Genomic DNA, 19,904 nt, shown 5'->3' on the forward strand with positions numbered 1-19,904 from the left:
AGCCGGTTGTTATCACAGAATAATGCTTCGCATTGGGGTCCTTCACCCTGTCGGGTGGTTATTATGCGATAACATCCGGCTGGATGTACATTATCCCGCTTATTACATGGCTACTTGACACATAAGTAAATAATTAAACAAGATATATTGATTTGAGTTGAAATCTTTGAATGCAAAGCTTCCGTAAAGACGGCAGTTGTGAGCAAGCGGCAAATTCAAACTAGACAGACATTTAAGGGAAACGGTACAGTCATACCACTTATTACACCACATTAATAATTATAGCGATAAACTATTTAAGACGAAAATGTTTTAAAATTTTACCAGTTTGTTATCTTATAATCCATTACATTGTGCAAAACAATTGTATCAAAATAGCAGCAGCTTGCGTTTGTATTAAACACGAGAGAGCGAGACTGACGAATCAGAATCAAGTATTCCACAGAGCCGTGTATTAAAGGATTTTAAATGCACTTCACGTCGGCTGGTTCTTGGCCTCCACGTCGTGCACTTAAAATCCTTTAATGCACCGCAAGCCGTGGATTATCCCTTACATTTGTGCTAGAAACAATATTTGTTATATATTAAGAATAATATTTATTACATATTGATACATATGTAATAAATTTCATACATATAATGTATAAAATCTGAACACACGCGGAATTTTGCAGAGCACTAAGGTGACTGCACCTTATGAAAAATAATAATAATTAAAAAAAAAAAAAAAAAAAAAAAACTTTTGACCAACAAACTTGCTTTTTTTGAGCCCTGTCAACTCAATGTTGTATATACATACATACATACATACACATACATATAAATATATATATATATATATACATATATATATATATATACATATAAATATATATATATATATATATATATATATATATATATATATATATATATATATATATATATATATTTTATTTCAGTTGTAGTTATTTTAGTACAACATTGAGTTTTATTTTTCCTATTTTTTACACCCTCATATGAATGAATGAATGATGAGCTTTTCCATTTTTCTCTGGACTTTATGAATGTTTGGCACAACAAACACACATAAATGGTGAAGGAAACATCACCATGCTTTGACAGCTTGACGCCTGCATGTTTTTATTTGTAGATTTCAGTAGAATTTCCTCTTCTTTCATTCTAATCTCTGGTTTGTTAATAAAGCTTTGTAGTCGAAGCTCTATGCATGCACCTCTGTGAGAAGTGTAAGCAGGCTCACAATACTACTGTAATTGAAGCAAGACCACTGGACTCATGGTTAAAGCGCCATTGTGCTTCAGAGGTGAGGTAGCTGACAGACCACACACACACACACACACACACACACACACACACACACACACACACACACACACAGTCCATATTGTTCTTTGGATTGTCAGTCTCACAAACGTCACACACACATTAAAGGGCTGACCTTTGTACGCACAGAGTACCTGGCACTGGATCAGCTCAGCATACAAAAAGCTTAACCAAACATTAAATGCATAGATAAATGGATCTCTGACCACATCAAAGCATTTGTGACCACTGAGTTCAGGACAGCCCTAAACTATTACAATTTACTATCACATTTAAGCATTTAAAAGCATTTACACTTGGAAATACGAACAGCATATCCATAAAAAAATCCACTATATTTTAAACTGCCACAGCATACTAAACCCAGTGTGAGATAATTTAGTTATTGTGGAATTTCTCTTATGCAGTTACTTTTAACAGTAATTCTACATATTTTTCCATAGAAGAAATTTTGGTATTTCTTAATAATGATACCCTGAGGGACACTTACATTTATTTATATTTTTATAATTACACTGCAGTAACTTAACCATCTAAAAACTGCATCTAAGCTGTCTTTTGCATATGTGCAGTGAATCAGTCAAATATGACATGCGAAAGCATGTCATTCTTTATGAGAACATTACATGATATTTAAAGCTTGTTTAAAGTTATCAGCTATTGAGATGGCTTTATTTCCAGACAGCCAGTTATCCCTCTGGAGCAGCGGCAATAACTCAGCAGAATAAGCCTGTAATGATGTGACGGGGTTAACAGGCTAATGTCTTTATGAGGGGAAAAATGCCACGTGTACAATGCAAACCTTAATGTATCACTCTGAGGAAACATACAGAGAGAGTTATGGTGTATGTGGGGGGTGGAGTCACATGGTTTCCTTCCACTTGTAATGTTTTAAAGGTGCAGATCATTTTGGGTAAAAAAATTTGTATATGTCATACATATAATGTCTAAAATCTGAACACACGCGGTATCTGCATGAAGAATTGTACAGATTTCCATTGAAATTAATGGAATTCACCCACAAAATTTTGCAGAGCACTAAGGTGACTGCACCTTATGAGACTTTGAAAAATAATACTGAAAAATAAACTTTTGACCAACAAACTTGCTTTTTTTGAGCCCTGTCAACTCAATGTTGTATATATATATATATACATATATATATATATGTGTATATATATATATGTATACACACACATACATACAACATTGAGTTTTATTTTTCCTATTTTTTACACCCTCATATGAATGAATGAATGATGAGCTTTTCCATTTTTCTCTGGACTTTATAAATGTTTGGCACAACAAACACACATAAATGGTGAAGGAAACATCACCATGCTTTGACAGCTTGACGCCTGCATGTTTTTATTTGTAGATTTCAGTAGAATTTCCTCTTCTTTCATTCTAATCTCTGGTTTGTTAATAAATCTTTGTAGTCTAAGCTCTATGCATGCACCTCTGTGAGAAAAAAAATAAATAAATAAAAAAAAAAAATACAATATAAGTGAAGTGACATGACATACAGCCAAGTATGGTGACCCATACTCAGAATTCATGCTCTGCTTTTAACCCATCCAAAGTGCACACACACAGCAGTGAACACACACACACCGTGAACAAACACCCAGAGGGTAGATCTATATGGGTAAAATTATATAGTTGGGAATAAAATCTACTACTGCAGCTCAATACAAAATTACATAGAAAAAAGCAGGACTACTGCAGCTCAATACAACATTATATAGAATGGTCAAGGTCAGGTGCACTTATAAGAGTCATATCAATTTTTTTAGCACTAAAGATTTCCAAAATGTGCACAGCATCCCTTGTGAAAGAAAGTGTTTTAATTGTATTGAATGTGCACTTGAAGTGTATACTTCAAACCTTAAAAGTATAGAAAAACTGTAGACCTACTTGCAGACAAAATAATACTGATGAAATAAATGTCCAGTTAAGTATACTTAGAGTGTATACATTTATGACTGTTACACGTTTAAAAAGTGATCATTGTAATAGTGTCAAATTTTGTTTCAATAATCTATTGTTGTGCTTAAAAGAAGTGCACTAACATACTAACATACCAAGGCACATGTGCTGTACTTGACTGTAATTTTAACTGTAGTTTGGTATTTTATATTACATTCAAAGTAAATCATTTGCATTAAATTGCAACCATGAATTAAGTAATAAATTGAAACTTCACTTTATGAATATTTTTAAATACAATATAAATATAATATATATAAATAATAAGTTTCAATAGAAATAACATTACGAATATTTTAGTTTACCAAAAATGCTTGTCAGTACATTCTGCAGTATTTATGATGCATTTATGTGTGCTAAGTATAAAAGTATATACTTAAGTGGGTCAAAAGCACTCCAAAGTTCAGCTAAATGCATTAATGTAAATTTAAAATATCATAAACATTTCATGTAAATAACATGCAATTAAGAGTCTGAAAACAAAGCACTCATTTTACAGTTCTTTTTAATTTGTTTCAAATATATTATTTCTGTCAAAAGTAATCTTTTTAAAAGTATACTAATAGTGTACTTCTTTTTCACCATATCCAGTTCATTAACTAGTTCATCCAAAAATTCTGTCATCATTCACTCATTATTTCTTCTGCAAGAACACAAATGAAGATATTTTGGGGAAAAATGATTAAAGTCTTAGTATCCATACATTTTTATGTTAACTAACGTTTAGCTATAATTTTCCATATCCTCGGTTACACCTTATTCTTTTTGTGTGTATTCCATAATGCCATCAGTTCATCAGCTCCTCTCCTGTCTCCTTCCTGGAGGCCCTTACTTTTTCCCTTCGCTCCTAACTTCAGAGGAAGTGGTTTCTGTGCAGACAGCGTGTAGCTGGAACATTGTGTCATGTACATGGGAAGCTGTAACCAAAGAAGTGCACATTAAAAGTTCCACTAGAGTAACACTTTCTGTGCAGACAGATCTGGTGGACAGTCAAGCCAGAATTGGGGGTCTGCCTTGAATCTCACAATAAGTACGTGAGTGTGCGTGTCCGACTTAGGCACAATGTATAATACTGCCCACTAGTGTAAGCTTTCTGCTAGTGAACGGAGCACTAGGAAATCTACTGCCCCCTGTTGCATGATCACACACACCTTAACACCCAAAGAAAAGATTACTTACAACTTTAAGTTCTTGTAGGGCCTTACTCTCCAGCTCCAGTCAAAATCATAAAGAAGTATTTCAGGCATAACTGAGCAGAAAAGATATTTAGCTCTTATCTCTGCTTCTGTAGGTATACAGTCATTCCAGTAATGCTTCTGAAGTTCAAAAGCATGGCTTATCTCAGGCATTTCTCCATATTGTTTTAATGAGACATTATTTACTCTGCATGCTTGGACAAATTTAACTATAATGTAACTTTAAGGACAATGTGGTATTTAAACACTATTCCCCAGCATTACTCATAATCACCATAACTGAGCTTTAAGATCTGTTTTAGCCAAATTAGGAGTCTTAAAGTAACTTAAAGGGATAATACCCTCATGTCCTTCCAAACCTGTATGACTTTATTTCTTCTGTTGAACATAAAAGGAGATATTTTGAAAAAGGTTTGTTTTTGGTATATGCATACACACACATGCACGCACACACACACACACACACACACACACACACACACACACACACACACACACACACACACACACACATTCCTTTTTTTGTATTCCACAAAAAAAGACGTAGAGTTATATGATCTATTTTTAAAAAGCTTTAGCATTAGCCATGACAAACTAACTATGGACTATATTTGGTATTCTTATTCCAAAGCCATTATTTTTGTAATTGGTGACACTAGTGCACATAGATCTATAATTCCTGAAGAAAGCTATGCATTAGCATTTCCATCTAAACTAGTTGCTTGGCTGGCAGAAATACCCCCAGGAAATACAAAGTACAGTCACTGGTAGAACATCTACTATAATATAATGAAATGCTGTATATATACAAATGTACACAAAAATGTGTTCAAAAGTTTTGGCTGAGTGAGATGTTTTTAATAGAACTTAACAAAACTGATACAATTAAAATCAAATCAAATTATATCAAATTTGACAGTAAAGACATTTACATTGCTACAAAAAAAACAATAAAATAAAAATCAAATAAGTGCTGTTTCAACAACAATACAGTTTCAACAACAATATTAAGTAGCAATGTTTTTAGCAGTGATAATCATAATAAATGTTACTTGAGCATCAAATCAGCATATTAGAATGATTTCTGAAGGATCATGTGAAAATGCTGAAAATTAAACTTTTCCATCACAGGAATAAATTACAATATTAAAACAGAAAACAGATATTTTAAATTATTTCACAATATTGCTTTTTTTATTGATTTGTCATCAGATACATTTTGTTTGGTGAGCATAAGAGACGTCTTTCAAAAACATTAAAATATATTACCAACCCAGACTTTTGTATGTTAGTGTATCTCATCAGAACACACAACTCATTATGAATGGCTGTTAATGGTTAATTTTTTATCTCCTTAAAAATGGTGTAGCTATGCTATCTAAGGGGCTGTTAAACAGCTAAGTATGCCGCACATGTCCTAAAAAGTGATGCTAATGTAATTGCAAGTGTTTGTTTTTAAAACTTATTAAAATTGTTTTTAATAAGTTATTTGATGCTATAAAAATGGGGTGTGGCATCATGATTGTGTGCTTTCAATTGGGACAGCAGGAGTTTGGGCAGGACCTTGATATCCTGCAGTTCCAGCTCATGATAACTACTGCACAGACTCCAAATAACATCAGAAAAATATGACATTTCTGGTACATTTTGGCTTCAATTTCCTATAGCAGAAGGAAGTGGAGATGCACTTTAAAATTCTGCTTTCATCTACTTATTGTCATTCTGTTATAAAGTTAACCTTAATATGGCTTTCAACCATACAACACAAGATGTTAGCCAAAATAACTAATGATTTTCAGTCACTAATGATTTTCATTGCATCTTTTTCCATTGGGCATCTTCTCTTGTGTTCAACAGAACAAAGTACATCACACGGGTTTGGAACCACATGAACGAATAATGACACAATTTCTGGGTGAACTATCCCTTTAAATGTGTTGTTCAATAAATGTAAAATAGTGATGTAATATTGCTGAGGCCCACAAGAGGGCAGCAGAACATAATTAAACTACAGTTAATCCTACATCATGTTTAGATGTTCGTTTTTCTTGCTTTTCACACTTCTTACTTTAAGATGAATCTTCAGTATGCTTATCTTGTTAAAGTATATACATTTATTATATTGCTTTAAAAACATACATCCCAAAAAACAAAGGTAACCACAGTTTCCACCAAATTACCAATGATTGTATAATTCATGATCCCATTAAATTAATATTGAGTCTTCTTCAACTGTTTTTAAGCTTTCAAAGTTCCATTATGAATTTTGATTATAGCAGCCAAGTTACCTGAGTATGATGATAGTAGATACAGCAAGGAGAGAAAGCATATGTGACCCTGGACCACAAAACCAGTCATTAGTAGCACTTTATATTTGTAGCAATAACCAACAAAACATGATTGTATGGGTCAAAAAAAAAAAAAAAAAATATTTTATGCTAAAAAATCTTTAGGATATTAAAGATCATGTTCCATGACAATATTTTGTAAATTTCCTACCGTAAATATATCAAAACATAATTTTTGATTAGTAATATGCATTGCAAAAAACTTTTAGAAAATGGAAAAATTTGGAAAACTTTAAAGGCGATTATTTTTTTTATTATATTTTTTCATATTCCAGATTTTCAAGTAGTTTTGACCAGAAATGGTCCTATCCTACCAAACCATACATCAATGGAAAGCTTATTTATTCAGATTTCAGATGATATATAAATCTCAATACAGAGAGCTAAAGAGACATTGTAAATACTGTTGTGGACATCAATAATCTTCATTAGCACAGCAGTAATCAGACTGACAGCATGGAAAGAGAGAGAGAGAGAGAGAGAGAGAGAGAGAGAGAGAGAGAGAGAGAGAGAGAGAGAGAGAGAGAGAGAGAGAGAGAGAGAGAGAGAGAGCAAGGTGTAATAGTATTACCATACTATGCTGACTTCACTGCAGTATCCTGACTACAGGACCATGGCTACCGCAGCACTGATAGGCTTGGATATTTAGCGAGAGACAGCGACCAGACCCTCCCTCTCTCTCTCCCTCTCTTCTCCTCCTCTTTCGCAATCTCTCGTGTCTCACTCTGCTGTCATAGAGACTGCAGGCTGCACGCGCTCAGTGTGTCCTTCTCTCTCTGTCCTGCTGTCTCACTCAGCGTTTCAGGAACGGAAAGCTGACTCTTCTGCACTGTTCTCTGCATGACTGTCACAAAGGTAAGCGTGTGCTGGAGCGTGAGGCTGGGAGGGGCTGCTGGGTTTGGGCTTCACTGCAGTGGGATGTTCTGCTCAATCTGTGGCTGTAGTGTACTGCAGTGCCGGACAGGTGGAGTGTGTGTGTGTGTGTTTGTGTGTGTTTATGCAGGTGAATCTTATGTCTGCTGGATTTGCTGTGTGGTACAAACTTCTATGTGCGTTTGTCCAGCTGGCTCCCTGTGTGTGTTTAATATGCAAGTATCTGTCCCGCAGTGGGGCAGTGGGTCTTGGCTGGGTGAGGCATGTTTATGTGTGAGTGTGTGTGTGTGTGTGTCAGGCTTTTGCAGACTGATTACGAAGTGGAGCTCTTAATCCAGTGCTGTCCTGCATAAAGCCTGAGCTGTACTTTTTTTGCTGAGGAGAGACTGAGCATGTCACATACTACAGTATGCATGATGGTAATAAAAAGCAGAAAAGAGGAAAGGAACAAGAAGAGGCAGGCCAAGGGATATAGGAAGATTTCAGGTCAACTGGGCCACTTTTTGTCATTGGGATTAGGATGACGGTCAAAAAGTAGCCCATTTTCAACTAAGTTCATTAAGTATTAATCAGGCTAATTATGTCTTTATTGTGCTTGTTTGTATGTTTATCAAAGTGTCTGTTTAAGTTTGATTTATGTTATTGGACTCTCACAGCTGTCATGAGCTGCGGGCTAATTGAACTTAATTCATTAAAGTTAGACAAAAATGACTATGAAATTATCATACATGCAGTACACAAACAAGTCTGTAAAGCTGGAAACATACCTGATCTAAGCCTCATATTGTAGAGATGAACACGAATAGACGCTGTTTATAAGTCACACACACACACACACACACACATATATATATATATATATATATATTGATATGTATATGTGTGTGTGTGTGTGTGTGTGTGTGTGTGTGTGTGTTTATGCATTATATATATTGGTTTTGTATATAAAAAAAATAATCTATAGTAGGAAATAAGATATATCATGTTATAAGCCTCGAATATTCTACAAGACAAGTGATTTTGAAAATGGATAAACATTTCTGCATGTTGTGTTGTGTTGTGTTAAGCTCCGGCATCCCTGTAACTTCACATTGGTAAAGTAGTTTGAAAAGTAGATGGATATTATATTATATTATATTATATTATATTATATTATATTATATTATATTATATTATATTATATTATATTATATTATATTATTTAGATTTGCATATCTTACTTAAATCTCAGTCAGTGCCAGTGTTCATGCAGTGATGTGTGTTGCAGTTATTCCCGGATGAATTACCCGCACGACGCAGTTGCTGACTGTGTAAGAACTGATGTGTGTGTGTGTTCTGCTCTGAAGGAGAAGGTTGAGATGTTGAGTGCGGCTCGAGTGATGGGTACTGCACAGAGCTAAATGACCTTGGAGTGTTTGTGTATGTGTGCTGACCAAGCAGAACAGTACTCTGTCAGACAGAGAGAGACGGAGAGTGATTCCACTCTAGAGTGTCTGCTTATGTGAGAGTGAGTGCACATATAGACTAGTGTTTAACCACACAGCTGTGTGGCAGGATATCCTCACAGACTCTTGGGACTGAAACTGTCACACACCCAAACTGTCTTGAACAGGACAGGATGCATCTCACTGCAGGGCTATAAAACAGCTGGATGCACGTCACTTCCTGTCACACATTAATAAATAAATCACTGTGGATGGTAATTTCATACAAGGTAGGAACTAAAGCCAAAAAGCCTCATTAAAAGCAAAGCAAAGTAGGAAATAAAGTGTACAAAAAGTGCCTTTCACACAATCTAAGAAAGGTCCCCATACAACAGGCGTTAGAGCTGGTTTACACTAGTGGGCTTAAAAAAACAAACAAACAAAAAAAAAACCAATATTAATAATAATAATAATAATAATGTATAGCATAAATACAAATCTACTTTTATAATTAATAAGATAATAATCCCAAAAAAAAATCCTTTAAAATTTACATCAAAATTTTCAGCCACCTCAAAGTCACTCCCTAATTCCTACACTGTCATTAAAGTATGAAATCCACAAAAACATTGTAATCAATTTCATATGAAGAGACAAAGAAAGCAGGAGGAATGGATGGAAAGCTGGAGGAGGGGTTAGAGATCATTTTGTCTCCATAGAGTCGAAGGTCAACACATGTGCCCTCATGCCTTTGTTTAAAGCTTAGCTTTTCTTTCACCCTGGGACAGAATTTCATCTGACAGAAATGCCAACAGGCATCAGATTCTCCACAGAATTTGCAGAATAGACCCATTGGTTAAACGTACTCCCTTATCAACACACCGAGCCAGGCAGAAGTCATGTGTTCATGATCACTGAGTGTGCCGTGAGTGTATTTATTAGGTGATTGTGAGTAGGGTTCTCATCTATGGTGTGTGTGGGTGGGTTTGCACATGTCTGCATGTCAGTATGTTGAGAGGCAGGTAGGAAGCGTACAGGTGTGTTTATAAAGCTAAGAGACTATTTCACATATAAAATGCACAGAAACACACTTGTCAGGAGTGTTTGAGCGACTGAGAAGACCCTGCGTGGGAAGGAGGACTGTAAACTCACAGGTGTAAAACACATTATTATAACTACACTCCATATGCACAAATGACCTCATGCAGATAGTGGTGGGTGGGTGGGTGTTTTTTTTTTTTTTTTTTTTTTATGGCAGAGATGTGAATATAAGTGTATATGCAGCCTATATGTTACATACACTCAAAAAACTCACACAGCTATGTTGGTGCCCATCCATTATACATATATTATATACATAAAGATAAAAATAGTGAACTATTGTATAGAACTACACAATGCTGATGCTAATTGCATGGGTCATGTTTTTAATACTTCAAATCAGGAAAATGGAAATGGCATGTTTAAAAACACATAAGTAGAAAAACTATGGCAAACAAAAGTTACACTATACATAGAAAAACCCATGTCTAAAACAGTGTTTATCAGTAATTATATTGTTTATATATAAGAAAAACACATTATTATAAACGTTCTCTTATGAGAAAATGCACCAAAAATAAGACTCCTCTACAAAGATTTTTGTCCAATCAAATGCTCTCTAGAATGAAAAAGCCCATCCTTCTAATATTATCTTCAGGAACTAGCAAGTAACAAATCATGGTTCATGGCTGTGACATAACTAAAAAATAAATGGAACTAGCCCTTCTATATGTCCCACCCAAGCTTCCATCCCAATAGGAAATATTCCCTATTCTTCATAGTTCCTCTAAAGGATATCTCTAATGAATTCCTAACAAATTTCAGCAAAGCATTAATACAATCCTGCACATCACAACAAAACTGTTTGGTTATGTAGGTTTGTTCTAATGCATGTACTTAATAATATAAAATAATTATTAAAATCATTCTTAAAATAATATTTTATATTTGCTAAAAAATGCACTATAGAATATTTTATAGAACAGAAATACCTAATAGAGTAGTGACAAGCATAGTGTATTAGTACATGGATGATTGCCATGTCCACGGTTGTCCTGTTAAGCTATTTTTAAACTGATGCTGTTAGTTTAAGTTAAAAGTTTGACATATTGCATTGTATTTGACTGAAGTGCTTGTATTAGAATATTTTACCAATTTCACATTCTATCAATGATAAAATTGCTAGATGATGAGGGAGGGACACTGGTAGGGAGACTTTAAGCTCCTTAATGAAAACACAAGAGTATGACAAAAGTGACTATAAAATATGTAAAATACTTATTTCAGATATGGGAGTGCATATTTTGAGTTTTGATATTTGGGATAGAGTCATTACTCTAGTTTTGAGCTATTTTTGATGGGCCATTGGGCTAGTTATGTTTAGCAAACCAGGCAACCTTGAATACACGCTTGATTTGGATGCTGGTTTTTGTTTTATCCTCAGAGGGAATCTTATAATCTGGACTGAATTTGCAGGCTATTATGCCCTGTGCATGCAGTGTGCACACACACTGAGAAGAGTCACATTAGATCCAAGTCCTAACAGCTAGCTTAGCAACCCTAACCTCCCGCTGGCCAATGTGCTTATACAGAAAACATCCAATAATGAACAAATGACCAAAAGGTCCGGCATTTCTCTTCAACTTTTTTATGAAGCCTGAGAAAGTGTGAGACATTGTATTCATTGATGCAGTTATTCGATAGAACCAACTCCACAGAGACTGAGAGTTTCAGTGGGACTTTCTATAGAAAAGGAAAGGAGATCATGTCATTTATAAATATCCTGCTCAGCTCCTGCAGAGCTGTAGTGAACATGAGGTAGAGACACTGGGAAGAGGATGTGCTTCCTGTGGTCCTGGGCTGGTTAGACTCAGTGTAGATAAACAGCAGCTGAGGGGCATCAGTGTGTGATGTTCACACTGTCTTGTAATTCCCATTGTCTGTCTCCTCTCTCTTTTCACTCCTACTCTAAGGCATAGAAACTGAGAAAATATTATATTAAGATTCTTGCCTTGAGATATCTTTATCTATTGCCACTGCAATCCTAGATTCACAGACATACACTTACAGGGTGTCAAGAGTTTATAGTCACAATGTAAAAACATCCACAAAAACAGCAACCAACTTTCAGCTCAAACAATGGCATGAGTTTTGGAAACAGTCATTAATATTGCAATCCCATTTTTGTGTCCCTGTGTGTAAGAAGTTCACACTGGAACATGGGACCAGATAAGGAAATGCTACAGCCTACACAAATCAAACAGTGTGGGAGTGGGAACTAAAGCGTGACAGCATGATGAAGATGGGTCATATGCTTCCGCTCTCAGGATTTCAACACACTTCTCCTACAAATACAGTCTCATGAAAATGGAGCTCATTATCTGTAATGCAGTACAGCAATACATTCCACTGAGTGATCCCACTCACCAATGGCTCTTTTAAATTTAGAAGTGAACAGCAATCTGCTGCAGTAAAATGCTGCTAAATGACACACTTTCTTTCATGCATGTTATATGGCAGGCTTGGAACAATGCCATAATTCGCACTAGACTGAAGTCTTGGACTGCTTCAGTGTTCTTTGCTTGCTTTATATAATTTATTGTCTGTTTAAATAACAGTTTTGTTTTCGTTAATTTAAATGTCAGGTTTTCAATCACTTACGAGTTTTCATTTCAGCCCTGGACCTCTATGAGTTCATCAAAACAAAGACTGCTTATCAGCGCTGTCTGTTTATGAAGACAATGTGGGGTGTGACACATTTCAGCATGGTGTGCACGTTCCACACAATATAGTACAATTGCCTTATGATACAGTTTCACATGGACCTGCCATAATTAGTTTTGATATGCTCTGTTTCTTTATGAGACACTTTAAGGATGTCAGTAGCTATTTCCATTCAAGACAAAAATCATTTACAATTTATTCATGCAAAGTAGTCAATTATTTTCATGACATCTTTATGTATAAAATTAGTTTCCATCATAATGTATGCGCATGACTTCACACAGAATAAAAATCTTGTCGACCTGAAGTTAGCATATATGTTTTTTATGGAACATTTAATCCAATGTTCCAAAATTTGCATAAAACAAATGTTTGGCCTTCATGATCATTAGCATGTCAAAGCATAATCTGATGCGGCAACACTGGAATGCATGTCAATCATGAATCCATCTCTCATCTTTTGCACATTTATTTAATATTAAGGCTAATTTTGTGCTTCCAGCTATTATTAAAAATCTGGTATTCTCAGCTCGGTTTAACACATTTTTTCTTTTTTAAATCCATTTCACAGATTCTCCTTCCTCCACAAAATTAGCACAGAAATTGTGAAAAAAAAGATAGCAGATTCCATCTGGGCTTGGTCATAAGTGAGAAAGCACAATGAGAACATTATGAAAATGTTTTTTATACTTCAGGCTGAAGTAAACAATACCTACAAGTTGTCTGAGGCTATTGCCACTTAAAAGAAAAAAAGAGAGCAGCTTTCTTTGAGAGCAGAAAGAGAGAGAGAGGTCAGCCAACCGATCTCAATTAACATTCACATTCCTTCCCAGCATTCTCTGGCCCTCAGCAGTGTTTTTTGAAGTGATATGCCAAAACCTCAAGCCTTTTATTTTCTTAGAAAATGCATCAGTGAGAAAAAGTGCAAAGGAGCAAAAAACTGTGTGTGTGTGTTTAAAGCATTGTTAGACACTGCACTTTCAGAACAGCATGGGCTAGCTATTCCAGCAAGAATTATCAATATTATTATAAACATTAGCCAGAACATGATAACATGATCAAACAAATTCAGTTGTAATATCAAATCTATACACTCTTTATTGCAATAAGACCAACAAAAACCCGCTCAGATGAATAAATCAAGAACAAATCAAGAGTGGAAAATATGGGCTGGATAGAAAGCAGACTTGGCATGAGAAATGCATTACAAGTATTACAGGCCTCAGGTAGAAAGTCAGTTTTGTGGAAGGCAATTTAAAGAGGCACAGATCTAACCCCATGTGATCCTGGACTTACAGCGGCCCAGATTTCCTTCAGGCAGTTTTCCGAGTGCTTGGTTCTGCTTCCAGCCTCCAATTAATCAAATTTCACTAACAAAAAAACAAAAAACAAATATCGCACACAACAAAACAGAGCTGGAGGATTCGGAGAAATATAGGTAGAAGGACAAAAGAGAATGTGCAAGAGTGAGAAACTAAAAGAAGCATGAAGAAGACACTAGAGAGGATGTCTGAGAAAAAAAGCAAAACAATTTTTACAACATCATAACAAAAAAAAAAAAACCACCTCACAAACAATGACTCATAAACAAACAGACAGACAGCCAGATACACACCCACTGACACAGATTTCAGCTCTAACACTCCAACTGTTTATTGCATCTGTTTGGGAAGATATACTACGGCAACAAATTTTAAATATACCACCATTTAAAGAAGTAGTTGACCCAAAAATGAACAATCATCTAATCAACACTTAACTGAATTTTTCAAGAGCTCAACTCCATGCATGAATCCAAAATGGGTCACATGTAGGACACAGGGGACACACATACATGCATGCATTTGTGCAGAAACAGAAATCTGTCAATAAAGATAATTGATTTCCTCTGCTGATGACGTCAGTGACACAAATAACAAGGAGCGGTAAATTGTCATAAACATTAGACTATACAAATATCTTAAAGAATGATTTTTAGGTTGATAGTATTTAGAATAATCACTGTGCAAGTATATTCCTGCACTGGAGCACTACCAGCACTGCATATTTTGGATGTGCCCCTCATTTAACACACCCAGTTCAGTTCATGAGCACTCTGCTAACAGGCTGAGGAGATCCCAAATGTGCAGTGCTGGGGGTTGCTCCAGGTCCAGAACTGGAAAAATATAGTCTAGCTTATCATTTAAAATTTAAAAGACACAAGAGGTTTTGTTTTACCAGTGCCTGATTCTTTTTCAGGGGGTTTTAAAAGCGTTAAATTACATTTGGACTTACATTTGACCTGTTTGCTGGCTTTTAACATAACAGCTCAGGATAGTCATTATTTTTTTGTGGCTCTAGAGATTAATCACACTACCATTTAAAAGTTGGGGTAGAATTTTTTTTTAATTTTTTTGTTTTTTTTAAGAAATTACTACTTTTATTCAGCAAGGATGCATTAAATTGATCTAAGTAAACCAAAAACAAGTTACAAAATATATAAGGTTCTAAACTGTAATACAGTTTTACAGCATTTTTAATCAAATAAATGCAGTCTTGTTGAGCACAAGTGACATTTAAAAATCCTACTGACCCCAAAGTTTAAGTTATGTGCAAGTGATTACCTCAAAACAAACTGCAGTTTACTAGTACTAGTACTAGAGCTACTTCTGGCATCCTGCATCACAGAGCATGTTCCATTGATATACATGGAAGGTTAATACATAGTTTTCTCCTTGTACCATGGACCTCCTGATGTGCCTGGAGTTTCATATAAACTTGAAGAATAGATTCTGTAATGCAAGATGGAATACAAAATGAGGTTTAAAACTAATTTCAGTTTCTCACAAACGCATGTATTAGATCACATTTTACAGAAATCACTGTTTTTGCCGCTGAATGCTAGCTTAACAATGCCATCTTCACTGATATTTTTGCTTAGTAGTTTTACTCATCACCTCACTCAGCCTCTCATACAGCTGTTTTATATTTGACACTAGCCTGAGCACATTTCAGAGCACACCTTGCAAAAGCCAGTTTTAGCTCAGAGTGCTGTGCTGGCGATCACACTGAAACAGAATCCTGCCAGCAATGAGAAACAGTCAGAAGAGATTAGCCAAGCAGGAAGACAACAGGCTAATATGACATTGTCATATCACTGTGGAAGGTCACAGTGCTCATCAGTAGCTGGTTAACACTATTACAGGATGCCAGCCTCTGAGGTCTGGCTGATGTTGTTATAGCACCATCTGAAATGGCAGTGCTTTGATTGTGGCTTCATAGGTCCTGAAAATATGAGAAATATGAGTATAACAACACTTACAATATTAAGAAATTATTCATTTAATGTTTTTCTATGAAACTATACACAATTAAGCAATTTGATAGACAGTCTACTAAGTAAAAATTGGTGATTAAAAACCTATATGGATCGACCACTATGCTTAATATTGCTTATAGCTTTTACACAATGCCTAGGTTATGTCACTGTGACTGTTTTGGGTTTGGGTGTGGTGTGTCTGGCTAATTTATCCAGGGCAGATGGCATGTCTGAGCCATGATGCTCCTCTTCTGTGTAGCATACAGGAGCAGACTGTTACCTGCACAGGGAGCCAGAGACTGCAGGAGAGAAAGTCTGTCTAGTCAGCAAAGCATTGCCAAATCTGAAGCCTTAATCCAATTTATAAAAGGACTTTCTCCAAGATAGAGAATGCAGGAGAGGGACTTACTTATATACAGCTTTCATAGGATTAGAAAGCACTGAATAGACTGAGCAAGACAAGGGTAGAGACAGTGTGAATGCCACCAAATGGTTCAATCTCATACCGACAAAATTCTTTACTATAAATTGTCAAAACGCACATTTCTGCTCTACAGTTTAAAAATTGTCATCCATAGTTTCACACCACTGAGCATACATAAATTAGCATTTTCATGTGTTAATTAATTTACATAAAAGCCATCATTCTGGTTAGAATTTTCACACATACAAAAAAGACACTACTGGCAAAAGCTTTGTTCTAAAATAAAACAAACACCCTTTTTACCAATACTTTTACAATGATATGCAAATGTATTGTTAATCAGACCTAGTGTAGTCTGGGATTAAAAGATATAGGTGATGCTACCTCAGAATCTGGCAAAAAGAAGGTATCAATGAAGGCAGCATAGTGTTGCTGCCTTGGAACAGCCTTTGTGTCATAAGCATTTCTATGCCTTATAATGCTGCCTACATATGGAACTATGATTTGGAACTATAAATAACCCACTCTCATACGTTTACATTTTTGCAAATTCCTATAAAAATGCTGCTCAGCAGAAAAGATGGACTGTACAGACTGTGAAGTTCAGAATTAAAATATTGACAGAGGTTTTTGTCAGGTATGATTATTATGTGCCCTACTGTGCGCAGTTTATCCGAGAAAAACATTTCACATGTTTATCTCTCAGGACTGTTTGTTTTAGTCGCTATCGATCAAAAAAAAAAAAAAAAACAGCAAGCTGCTATTAAAACTACTTGGGCAGCTTCAATGAATTATTTTTGACAGGTGAAGTGGATATCTACTGAATCAGAGATGACAGGCTGTTAGACTTTATGCAAATTTGCTGGACTCTTGGCATTCCAAACTAAGAAATATGTAGGTTGGGATAGAAGCAATTTCACAAAGTGCATCTACATCTGTGTTGGAGCCCTCTAAATGATGAAAAGTATTCTGCCAGCAGAAAGCAGCTCCTGCGGTTAAGAAACGTTGGATGCAAAGAGTCAGTACTGAATATTCTTCTTGAGCACTTGCCAGATGGCCGTTATCACAACTGGGGCTTGTGTTTTTGTTGCATGTGGTTCAGAGCTGGCATCAGGACATCTCAAGCTGTGTCAGAAAGCTCACACACATAGTAGTCACTCTGTATTCTTTATGCATGCTAAAAAGTCAACCTCTATGCCTACTTTCATTCAGAAATTTCCTAATTTCAAGCTGAATTAGTCACGTCTTAACGCAGCAAAGTGTTATTAGTGAATCCTGTGTAATTTGATTGACAGATCAACAGAGAGCTGAGTCATGGTCTAGTCTCATGGTGACCATAACGATCATCTTCTTGCTGCCCTACCCCCTCCATCTCCTAACGTGTGCCATCCTTTGTCCTTCCTGTCTCTACCTCCCCACCGTAATCCCCATCTATCCATCTGTTGGTTCTTCTTATCACACCCTGTCCATTAACAACAGGGAGGTTAGAGGAAGGAAAACAACAGACAGCTCCTCTCCTGGGAATGACAATCTCTAGGGGATGCTCTTTCAGTCAGTGCAGCCATGCTTAAAGACACAAGGACACGGGAGGACATACGGGAGGAATAGTGTTGTCAAAAGACCTGGTATTTCGGTACCAAGTCGGTACAAAAATAAATAAATAAATGAAAACATTAAGGTGCCAGGTTTTCTTAAAGTGATAGTTCACCCAAAAATGCAAATTTGATGTTTATCTGCTTACCCCCAGGGCATCCAAGATGTAGGTGACTTTGTTTCTTCAGTAGAACGCAAATTGCAGTCTCTCAGGTGTACAGTGCTTGGCAAATGGTAACAGTATCTATGAATCTAAAAAAAAAAAAACATTCACAGACAAATTCAAATTAAACCCTGCAGCTCATGACGATACATTGATGTGTAAAGACACATCATCTTGTGAACTCGCTTCACAGCAGCAGGCGCGTGAGACATCATCAACTTCTTGTTGCTTTAAGTCTGCAATCCGCCTTAAAGCAACAAGAAGATGATGATGTCTCACACGCCTGCTGCTGTGAAGTGCATTCACAAGAGTTCTAACAGTTCAGACATTGCGTGAATCAGATACTGTTCAGTTTCTTGCACAGACTGATCATTTTGTGTCTTTACACATCAATGTATCGTCACAAGCCACAGGGTTTAATTTGGATTTGTCTGTGCATGTTTTTTTTTTTGATTCATAGATTCTGTTACCATTTGCCAAGCACTGTACGACTGAGAGACTGCAACGCCTGAAGCTAAAAATCATAATTTGTGTTCTACTGAAGAAACAAAGTCACCTTCATCTTGGATGCCCTGGAAGTAAGCAGATCAACATCAAATTTTCATTTTTGGGTGAACTATTGCTTTAAGTACTGGTGGTACCGAGTACCTGGTCAACCCAGTTCTTGATGCACTATTCGAAAGCTATCTTCTTCATAAAAGCATTGAGACGTGGCGACCTCAAAAAGAGGAAACGCATCAAACTAACAAAACACCTTAAAGGGCAACACCACGAAGAGTTCAAGCAGATACGTTATAGTTTCACCCAAATATCAAAATTATGTCATTAATGACCATCACCCTCATGTTGTTCCAAACCCGTGAGACCTCCGTTCATCTTCGGAACACAGTATAAGATATTTTAGATTTAGTCCGAGAGCTTTCTGTCCCTCCATTGAGAATGTATGTACGGTATACTGTCCACGTCCAGAAAGGTAATAAAAACATCTTCAAAGTAGTCCATGTGACATCAGAGGGTCCGTTAGAATTTTTTGAAGCATCGAAAATACATTTTGGTCCAAAAATATCAAAAACTACGACTTTATTCAGCATTGACAACTCTCCCGGGTCTGTTAGAAGCGCGTTCACAGCACATCCGGTTCGCGAAAAGAATCACTCGATGTAACCGGATCTTCTTGAACCAGTTCACCAAATCGAACTGAATCGTTTGAAAATGGTTCGCGTCAACAATAAGCATTAATCCCTACCCCCTGACTTAAGCGCTGTTAACTTTTTTAACATGGCTGACACTCTCCCTCTGAGTTCAAATAAACCAATCTATCCCGGAGTAAATTCATTTACTCAAACAGTACACTGACTGAACCGAGCCAGATAACGAATGAAACATTGACTCGGTCTCGAGTCAAGAACAATCTTTCTGGATCTCTTTCAGTCACGCGCGTCCGGTTCGAGAAGCGAGGAGCTGATGATACTGCGCATGCGTGATTTCAGACTTGACACACAGCGCGT

The 19,904-nt window shown here is 36.2% G+C and overlaps 1 protein-coding gene across 1 annotated transcript in view; it reads left to right on the forward strand.

Annotated features, from left to right (window-relative positions):
- Positions 1-7,445: 7,445 nt before the first annotated feature.
- Positions 7,446-19,904, forward strand: part of LOC109063076 (coronin-2B-like) — a 40,782-nt gene continuing 28,323 nt past the window's right edge. The window contains exon 1 of the mRNA XM_042727723.1: positions 7,446-7,711. Within this exon, the coding sequence (XP_042583657.1) occupies positions 7,697-7,711 (15 nt within the window). The 5' untranslated portion in view covers positions 7,446-7,696. The remainder of the gene's footprint in view (positions 7,712-19,904) is intronic.

Source organism: Cyprinus carpio, chromosome B7, assembly GCF_018340385.1.
Source record: "Cyprinus carpio isolate SPL01 chromosome B7, ASM1834038v1, whole genome shotgun sequence".
Classification (NCBI taxonomy): domain Eukaryota; kingdom Metazoa; phylum Chordata; class Actinopteri; order Cypriniformes; family Cyprinidae; genus Cyprinus; species Cyprinus carpio.